At 57.3% G+C, this 10210-nt stretch overlaps 1 protein-coding gene across 1 annotated transcript; it reads left to right on the top strand.

The window, feature by feature from the left end:
- The first annotated feature begins 1270 nt into the window (after window positions 1–1270).
- On the top strand, window positions 1271–5611 carry LCN2 (lipocalin 2). The gene is made up of 7 exons (XM_017848238.1): window positions 1271–1506; window positions 2085–2221; window positions 3767–3846; window positions 4034–4153; window positions 4343–4444; window positions 5258–5284; window positions 5467–5611. The coding sequence occupies exons 1-6, from the start codon at window positions 1369–1371 to the stop codon at window positions 5275–5277; spliced, it is 597 nt and encodes a 198-aa protein (XP_017703727.1). The 5' UTR covers window positions 1271–1368; the 3' UTR covers window positions 5278–5284; window positions 5467–5611.
- Window positions 5612–10210: the final 4599 nt, after the last annotated feature.

Here is a 10210-nt window from a genome sequence, read left to right on the forward strand (position 1 = left end):
TCGTTCCCCTGCAGTTTTGCTCATCTTTGCTTCCTTCCCTTTCATCACCCAACCGGGCAGGCAGGACAGGGCCTGAGGGGGCAGGGATCCAGTGGGGGCCTCTCTAGACTAACCCCAGCTCAGGACTCCCAGGGCCCCTTCCCTGAGGCCCCACTGCCCCCGAGCCCAGGTTGGGGATCCCAAGCAGCACGTAGGCAGAGCCAGTGAGGTCCCCGTTAGTCCTATTGAAAACTCTAAAAGCAGCGAACCCTCAGTCCAGCCTCAGGTCAAGCATCCAGGATGGCCTCAGCCCTCGTGGCTGAGATGGGTGAGCCATCTCTGCGGACACTGTGCAGGGCCTACGATTCATCACTGCCTCCCAAGGATGCCAGCCAGGCCCCCATTGAGATAACTGCTTCCCTACTGGACAAGGCTGGGACCAGCCATCTCGGCTCCAGAACCCCTGGCCTGGGCTGCTGGGTTCAATGGACAAAGACTGTGATTAGAGTCAGAGGGGTGGTCTCAGTGACCTCAAGGATAAGGCCAGATCCTTGCACTCTCAATGACCCAAAGCAACAGGTATCCAGAGCAGCAGTGTGGTGCCTTCACGTCCCCACCCATCAGCCCAACTCACCCAGGACAGGGACTGTAGCCTCAGCACTCAACCCGTGTGCCCTGTGTGGGGTCTCTTCCCACTGCATTCACAGGAGAGGCAGGGTCCCTCTGGGGTCTGCTGGGGTCCCCCCCTGCAAATGGGGCAAGGAGCTGTCTCAAGGCCTCTGGAGCACACGCAGGTCCTGGCATGGGGCTCCTGGGAGGGCCATGATTCTGGGCTCCATGAGTTCAGAGCAGACACCTTGTTTTTCCTTGTCCACTGTCAGCCACCCCACCCTCCTCTGGCCCTTAAAAGAACCAGGAAACAGCACATGATCTGTTGGAAAGAGGCATTCATTCTTTCCTTTCTGTGGCCATGGGGAGGGTACCACAGGGCACATACCCCACCCTGGGCTCCAGCTGAGCAGGGGTGTCAGAGATGACAGTTCTTCCAGCTCACAGGCCACCGGCCCACACACAGGGCAATCAGAAGAACGGAAGGGCACAAGGAGTGCACAGAGGGAGTCGTTGTCCCTGCCAGAGGCGCCGCACTCCGGGCATGTCCCTCACTCTCCCCATTCTTTTGTCTTGCCCAATCCTGACCAGGGACAGAAATCTTGCCAAGTGTTTCCGCAGGAGTTGCTGGCAATTGCCTCATCTTCCTGGTCTTGGCAAAGGATGAATCAGCCCACGCTAGAGCCCATAAATAGGGCCACCCAGGTGAGCCTCTCACTCGCCTCCACTCCTGCCAGGCCCAGTAGCCACCACAGCGCCTGCTTCCTCAGCCCTGAAATCATGTCCCTAGGTCTCCTATGGCTGGGCCTAGCCCTGTTGGGGGCTCTGCATGCCCAGGCCCAGGACTCCAGCTCAGACCTGATCCCGGCCCCACCTCTGAGCAAGGTCCCTCTGCAGCAGAACTTCCAAGACAACCAGGTAAGGGGCCAAGAGGGGCACCTGCAGGCGGGGCCCAGGGAAGGGTGGGAGCAGAGGGGAGGAGAGGTGAAGAGACTCAGGAGGAGCGTTGGGCAGGACTCCAGGTTTCCAGGACGCCAGGAGTCCAGGGTCCAGGTTTCAGCTCACTCGTGCCACCAGGGTCCCTGATGGAAACCGTGCCCCTTCCCCCCATCCCAGCCTGAACAGACTCCCCCAGGTCCACGCCCCCTCTCCCATAACCCCCATTGTCCAAGGAAGGTGGGAACACTTTTAGTCCCCCCCGCACAGATGAGGAAACTGAGGCTCAGGAAGGCCCACCAGCCATGTGCCTCCTCCTGCGAGGAGGTCACCCTCCTCCCTGCCAGACTCAGAACCGCCTCTTCCCCCAGGCCTCCCTTCTAGGCTGACGGCCTCCTGCTCCTGCCACTTCACCAGTGCAGGCCCAGCCTGGGCCCTGCTGCCCAGCTAGAGGGGCTCGTGGTTCCAGGCTGGGCTGCTCAGAGGTGCCACAGGGACAGAGCTGGAGGGGTGGCTCCTAGGGCCATTCCTGGGCTGTGCCTATCATCAGTCCCCTGCAGTTCCAGGGGAAGTGGTATGTGGTAGGCCTGTCAGGGAATGCAGTTCGCAGAGAAGACAAAGCCCCGCTAAAGATGTATGCCACCATCTATGAACTGAAAGAAGACAAGAGCTACAATGTCACCTCCATCCTGTTCAGGTGAGGGCTGACATCTCCTGGGGGTATGAGAGGCAGACTGATATCACAGGCAAGGGATGGCCAAAGCTGAGGGATCCGGTCGTTCACCTCACTGTTCTGCCCGGAATTCATCTGTGTTCCTCCTTCCTGTATTCCTTAGAGCAACGTTTGTAGCGCATTTCCGTGCAGACACACAGACAGTGGTAGGGATGGACACGCACAGTCGTTAGAAATCAAGACGGAGAGAGGAGGGGTGCCCGGGAGCGGGAGGAGGGGACACCGGCTCCAGACTGGAACCCCACCCAGGCCTTCATGGAGGGCTTCCAGGAAGGTGGTCTTAAAAGAGCCAACCTGCTTCAAAAGGAAGTGAGGGGTGTTCCCGGCAGGGGCCGGAGTCAGAGAGAGCCCCACTTCAGGAAGGAGCAAGCCATCGCAGGGTTGCCTTGAGCAGAGCTGCTGAGCAGCCTGGAGGGGCAGGCAGCCACACTAGCACATAGCACAGTCCTCAGACCCTGCCCCAGCGGATCTGCTGCAGAGTGGCTTAGAGTTGGCTGCAGGGTGGGGAGACTTGGTGGGGTGCAGCTTGGGGGGTCGGGAGACCAGCGAAAGTGAAGCAGGGCCGTCATAGGTGGGAGAGAACAGGTGCAGGGTGAAGGGGCGGGGAGCCAGGGATCAGCTGTTCCCAGTGGGTTTCTTTTTTTTTTTGAGACGGAGTTTCACTCTTGTTGCCCAGGCTGGAGTGCAAGGGCACGGTCTCGGCTCACCGCAACCTCCAACTCAAGTGATTCTCCTGCCTCAGCCTCCCTAGTAGCTGGGATTATAGGCATGTGCCACTATGCCCGGCTAATTTTGTATTTTTAGTAGAGACAGGGTTTCTCCATGTTGGCCAGGCTGGTCTTGAACTCCCGACCTCAGGTGATCCGCCTGCCTCGGCCTCCCAAAGTGCTGGGATGACAGGCATAAACCACCACACCCGGCCTCCCCAGTGGGTTTCTGACTGGCAGCTGAGTGGATTGGGATTAGGGCATTTGTGGAGCAAGGAGCAGAATACAGACAGGTTGGGGAGCTCAGCCCTGGGGTGTCAGGGGATGGGAAGTGGGAGGACTTAGGGATGAGGTCAGGTTTGACCCGAGAGGTAGAGGAACTGTTGGCGCGGAGCAGACTGGAAGTACCAAGGTGGATCCCCAGGAGAAGGTATAGGAAAAGAAGCAGCAAGTTGAGCCCAGGGGAGAAATGCAGGGTTGCTGTGGCGGGGGGGGGTTTAAACCACCCAGGGAGGCAGCCAAAGGAAAGAAGGACATGGGGTGCTGGAGGGTCTGAGCAGGGTCCAGGGACCCCAGGCAGCAGACCAGGACGGATAGCCTGGGATCAGCTCAGAGGGAAGGCCCAGGCCCATCTCAGCTGGGTGGGGTATGGCTGCTCCGGGTAGTTGGGGATGAGCCATCACGGGTTGGGCCGGACTGAGAGCATCAGAACCCTGCTGCTGCCCTGGCCCCACCTTGTCCGGCACAGGAGGCCCAAGCCTGGGTTGTCTCCCCTCTCACCTACCCATCTCTCCCTCCCAAGGAAAGAGAAGTGTGACTACTGGATCAGAACTTTTGTTCCAGGTTCCCAGCCTGGCGAGTTCACACTGGGCAACATTCAGGGTGAGTCCTGAGTGAGGTGGGGCACTGAGCTGGGGCTCCGGGAGGCTGGGCAGGGGCACAGACCTTCCTGCCCCTCCACAGAGATGTGTTGATGGGGAGAAGCCCGTGCTGATGGGCTGGGAAGGGAGGGGACACCTCCCTCCTCCCATCCAGGGCAAGGCTGACCCCTCACCGTCCATGCCTGCAGGTTACCCTGGAATAACGAGTTACGTCGTTCGAGTGGTGAGCACCAACTACAAACAGTATGCAATGGTGTTCTTCAAGAAAGTTTCTCAAAACAAGGAGTACTTCAAGATCACCCTCTATGGTGGGTCCTCTCCCATCCCCTCGGGGACTGGCTCCTGATCACACTTAGCGGGAGGGGAGGCTGGTCCCCACCTGCAGGAAGAGGTCATTCCATAGACCCTCCATGAGGAAGGGATCTGAGGCCTCATCCACTCATTCAACGATATTTATGTGGTGTCTACCGGCCACTCACTGGCCATCTTGGTCGCAGGGAGAACCAAGGAGCTGACTTCGGAACTAAAGGAGAACTTCATCCGCTTCTCCAAATCTCTGGGCCTCCCTGAAAACCACATTGTCTTCTCTGTCCCAATTGGTAATGGCCAGTCTGGATGAGGGGATGGGGACATGGGAACTGTTCAGGCGGGATGCTTCCCTACCAGGGAGGAGGGAGAGCAGAGACTCAGTCGTCAGCTTTAGTCACTGGAAGAGTGGACGGTCCAGGAGCTCCTTGGAAGCCACTCTGGGTCCAGGAAGACTGTGCCCCATCCCAGGGTCTATGGGACTCCCAGGGACCCGGGCCCCAAGTGCTCTTTCCTGGCAGTTTAGCCAGGGTCTGCCCAGATGAGGATTTCAGGCCCAGGCCAGAGTATCCATTTCTCAGTCTCACTGGCCTGACACCTCCGGCCACCCTCCCAGGCCCCCTTGTTCTGGGCCATCTCCCCCCACCCTCCCAGGCCTCGTGACCCTGGGTTTTGCTGTCCTGGCTGTCCTCCCTCCCCTGGGGACTTGCTCACCACTGACTTGGGAGCTGTCCTTGACTCCAGGGAGCCTGGCTTGGGCAGGAGGCTCCAGTCAGGCCATTCAGAGAGCCACTGGCCTCCCCCAGGCTGAGAGGCTGCCTGGACTAGTAAACAGGCAGGAGACCTGGGTGCCCGAGCAGCCTGGGAGCTGGGCCTCACTCAGGGTTCTCCCTCCCCAGGCCTTTCTCCCGTATCCCCTGCCCCGCCATCTGCCCCTCTGTTGCCCCATCCCTGAAAGGAACCCCCACATCTTCTGCAGCTGGGCCAGGTGGGGCAGGGGCTGCCCAGGGACAGTGCAGAGGACCTGGCAGTCAGAGATCACACACACACACACACACACACACACACACACAGCTGCCTATTCTGACAGACTTTCTCCCCAACAGACCAGTGTATCGATGGCTGAGTGCACAGTGAGTGTGTCCGGGCGGCTGGGAGAGGGCTTGTGGGAGGCCAGGGTGCAGTGGGCTGGGGGTCTTGGGCCTGCCTTTGCTCTTCCCCCTGCCCCCCAGCACAGCTGCTCTTTATTCTGCTGTCCCCATCTCGGGTGCCTCCCATCTCCCCGCCCATCACCCTCATATCCACCTCTGTCCAGGGTGCCACCAGCTGCCACACCAGCCCGGACACCATTGAGGTAGCTGAGAGACCCTCCCCACAGTGCCACCCACCCAGCTGCTCCCCAGGCCACCCCGCTGATGGAGCCCCACCTTGTCTGCTAAATAAACATATGCCCCCAGGCCTCTGAGTCCACACTCTTTGACCCCTGGGCCTTTGAGGAAGGGGAGGGGCAGGGGGCTCCCACTGGCATCACTCCCAGGGTCTGCACCCCCAGGATGGAGCCCAGTGAACCCAGCCTGGGTGTTAGGGCTGCAGAGTGAAGACACAAGCCCCCCTCCCCCCGTCATCACCAGCAGCTTTGTGGCTGACTGCCCTGAGTCCTTCCCACGTGGTGTAACACCGCACTCCCTCCTGTTGTGACATGGAGCCCAGCCCCAGAGCAGCGGCAGTTCTCACATTCCCCTGCCTAGGAGGGTTCCCAGTCCATCGCAGACACGCTGGGCCACACCCCATCAGAGTGTGGCAGGGGCATGCGCAGCTGGAGGCCGTTCCAGCCAGAGAGGGTCGGCTCAGTGGGGGTGGTCCCTGCCCCTCTGCCGCCGCCCACTGTGGGTCCCGTGGGTGAGGAGCCATGTCCATGCTAACTCCGTTTCAGAGCGCTGCCCTTTACCCCACACCTCCCCACCTGATGACATTCAGACCACGTTGGGTGTGCATTCTGAAGCCAGGGGCAGGGCCAGGGGGAAGTGAGGAGGGGCTATGCCGCCAAGAATCCAGTTCCCCAGGACTCAGAGGGCTCCAGGCCTGCACTCATCACTTGGCTGCCGGTGTCAGGCCCGACAAGCCCCTGGTCCCCCACTGGCCGCAGAGGCAACCTCTGCAGGTCCGCGTCACACAGGCACTCCCTTCTCAGCCCCTTTTCCCGGTGCAAGGACAGAGGCCAGAGTGGGTGGGGTTCTCCTGAAACCTCATGGACAGACACACCACCCCGTTCACCCTTGGCTGGGCTAAGGAGAGATGCTGGCACTGTGAGCCCGCTCCAGCCTCGGACCCCAAGGAGCAGGACAGGCCTGAGACCCAGGCCCACCAAATGTTGCCAAAGCCTCGGAAGTCTGGTCCAGACTCCCGGAAGAGGCCAGCTTGGGGCAGCCCGGGCTTTGAGAGAGGGATGGGACTGTTCCCAAGCCCAGAGAGGCTCTGCGCTGAGAAAGGCACCCAGGGACTGCTAGCTGGCCAAGGGGGTGGACATCGCACCCAGCACGCCTGGCACTTGGGCTCCAAGTGGAGCAGCAGATCCAGTTTCCTAGCTTGGCCCAAGCAAGGCAGCTTCTTGTCGCCCCTGGGCCTGCTGAGCCTTTCAGGATCAAACTCTTAGGGCCTAGAAGGGCTTTGTGTTTCCTTCCGGGTGGCCAGAGGTTTGAGTTTCCCATTACCACTATTGAAAGAGGCAGGATGGCCAGGCGCGGTGGTTCACACCTGTAATCCCAGCACTTTGGGAAGCCGAGGCGGGTGGATCACCAGGTCAGGATATGGAGACCAGCCTGGCCAACATGGTGAAATCCTGCCTCTACTAAAAATACAAAAAAATTAGCTGAGCGTCGCAGCGCGCGCCTGTAGTCCCAGCTGCTTGGGAGGCTGAGGCAGGAGAATCACTTGAACCCAGCAGGCAGAGGTTGCAGTGAGCTGAGATTGCGCCAGTGCACTCCAGCCTGGGCAACAGAGTGAGCGAGACTATGTCTCAAAAAAAAAAAGAGGCAGGCAGACAAATATCTTGGCAGATGGGGCAAGTCCCCAGTGAAACCCCACCTCCAAGCCAAAGACAGTTTAAAGCCTGAAAGCTATGCTACAACTCAAATCCATGGACCAGATTAAGACCTTGTCATCCTACTTGGCATGCTTTCCTCTGATTGGATTGATCCCCACCCTTCACCTATTGTACATTTTTACATATACTTCCCCATCCCTAATCGCTTTTTTTTTTTTTTTTTTTTTTTTGAGACGGAGTCTTACTCTGTTGCCCAGGCTGGAGTGCAGTGGCATGATCTCAGCTCACTGAAAGCTCCACCTCCTGGGTTCACGCCATTCTCCTGCCTCAGCTTCCCAAATAGCTGGGACTACAGGCACTCGCGACCATGCCCAGCTAATTTTTTGTATTTTCAGTAGAGATGGGGTTTGCACCGTGTTAGCCAGGATGGTCGCGATCTCCTGACCTCGTGATCTGCCCGCATCAACCTCCCAAAGTGCTGGGATTACAGGCGTGAGCCACCGCGCCTGGCCTGTTCTTTTTTTTTTTTTTTAATGACACGGAGTCTTGCACTATCACCCGGGCTGGAGTGAAGTAGCACAATCTTGGCTCACTACAACCTCCACTTCCCATGTTCAAGAGATTCTCCTGCCTCAGACTCCCAAGTAGCTGAGATTACAGGTACCCACCACCATGCCCAGCTAATTTTTTTTTTTTTTTTTTGTATTTTTAGTAGAGACAGGGTTTCACCATGTTGGCCAGGCTGGTCTCAAACTCCTGACTTTGTGATTCGCCCGCCTCAGCCTCCCAAAGTGCCTAATTGGTTTTTTATACTGTCATGCCCACCTCTGAGTGGTGCCTTTGTTTTAGCCTTTTTTGCATACTCACAAGCCAGTCAGCATGCATTCCCCATTCTGAGTCCAGAAAAGCCCAGGACCCAGCCACACTGAGGGAGAGACTGCCCAACTTGGGGTGCGGGACCACCCTCACATCCCCTCTTTGCTGAGAGCTGTTCCATCACTCAACAAAATCATTCTCTGTCCTCCTCACCCTTTGACTGGATACAGTGTATCCTCATTCTTCTTGGCCTCGGGACAAGAGCTTGGGACCCACCAAGTGAGGGTACAAAGAAAGCTGTAACAGTGGTGGGGTTGAGTCGGCTCTGGAGCCACAGGCCAGAGGGGATGATAGGGCTGACATCTGCCTGGGCAGGGGTGTCACTGGCTGGGGGTTTCCAGCTGGTAGAATGACCAAGAAAAATCCTGTGTCACTATCACAAATCACCACAAACTGTGGGTTTAAAACACCACCTATATATTCGCTTTCAGTTCTGGAGGTCAGAAGTTTGAAACCAGTTTCACTGGGCAGAAATGAGTGTCCACAGAGCTGTGCTCCCTCCAGAGGCTCTCAGGGAAGCTGCTCCCTGCCTGTCCCAGCTTCTCATGCTGTCTTCCTTGCACCCTTTAGCCTCTGGCTCCTTCCTCCTTCAAAGGCAGCGGAGCATCAGCAAATCTCTTTCTCTGCTGAGGGCCTCACTCTCAGTCAAGGAGGGCAGGCTAGGCTGGGCACCACGGCTCACATCTGTCATCTGAGCATGTGGGGAGGCTGAGGTGGGAGGATCACTTGAGCCCAGGAGTTTGAGATCAGCCTGGGCAAGATGGTGAAACCCTCTTTATAAAAATAAAAATATTAGCTGGGTGTGGTGGTGGTGCACCTGTAGTCTCAGCTAATCCAGAGGCTGAGGTGGGGAGTTTGAGGCTGCAGGGAACTATGATTGTACCATTGCACTACAGCCTGGGCCACACAGCAAGACCCTGTCTCTAAAAAAAAAATATTAAAAAAAGTAAGCTTTAAAAAGGAGGTGAGCCTGACCTGGATGAGAGACCATTCCCCAAAATTCTTTGGGTGTTCAGTGTCCTCCTCACTCTCGCTCCATCTACTTCAGGGAGGAGAAGGCAGGGCTGACCATGTGCAAGTCTGTGGAGACCCTTACAGCAGACTTCAGACTCCACCATGCCCCTGCCTTCCTCAGGTAGAACAGTGAGGGTGGCTTCTGGGACAAGAGAGGATTCCACCCCATTGTCACTGTCTGGGATACACGCTTGGGCCTGATCTGGCATTGAGGATGGCCTGCCCACAGGGACAGCCAGTGTGAGACGAGGTCCAGGCTGCTGCAGCCATGAGACCTCCATGCACTATAGCTACTGGAGTCCCAGTAGGTGACCCCTCTGCCTGGAACGTGGGTCTGATTCTCAGCTGGACCCCTGGTCAGGATCATAGCTCTGGGTCCAACCCAGGGGTGACACTTGCCAGCTGGGTGACTGTGGGCAAGCCGCCCTCTCCTAGCTGGGAAGTGGAGTGTGGGATGACAGCAGCTGGGCTGATTATCATGAAACCTCTCTTGATGAGCAGTCTGTGAAGCACTCTGCCCACGGCCCTCCACCCTCCACTGCAGCACCCACAGGAGGGGGCGGCAAACCTTTCCTTTATTGGAGACTGTGACACACAGTCCTGGGTGGGTTTGAGGTGAGCTTGAACTAAGGGTAGCCTCACCCCTGTCCTGCTCCTGTCCCAGTTAAGGGGCTCTTCCTAAAATGAACTATTCCTACTTCTCTTTATTAAAAAAAAAAAAAAAAATTAAATCTAGCCAGGCATGGTGGTTTACACCTGTAACTTTGTGGGGCCGAGGCGGGTGGATCACCTGAGGTCAGGAGTTCGAGACCAGCCTGGCCAACATGGTGAAACTAAAAATACAAAAATTAGCCAGGCATGGTGGCATACACCTGTAATCCCAGCTACTCGGGAGGCTGAGGCAGAACTGCTTGAACCCAGGATGCAGAGGTTGCAGTGAGCTGAGATCGCACCACTGCACTCTAGCCTGGGCAACAGAGGGAGACCCTGTCTCAAAAAAAAAAAAAAATTAAACTTTAATTTAATTTTTTTTTCTCTTTGACTTCTCAAAGTTCAACTTATAAAGGTAGCTCCAGGGGGCCAGGCGCGGTGGCTCAAGCCTGTAATCCCAGCACTTTGGGAGGCC

The sequence above is a fragment of the Rhinopithecus bieti genome, unplaced genomic scaffold (assembly GCF_001698545.2).
Source record: "Rhinopithecus bieti isolate Rb0 unplaced genomic scaffold, ASM169854v2 scaffold_29388, whole genome shotgun sequence".
Taxonomy (NCBI): domain Eukaryota; kingdom Metazoa; phylum Chordata; class Mammalia; order Primates; family Cercopithecidae; genus Rhinopithecus; species Rhinopithecus bieti.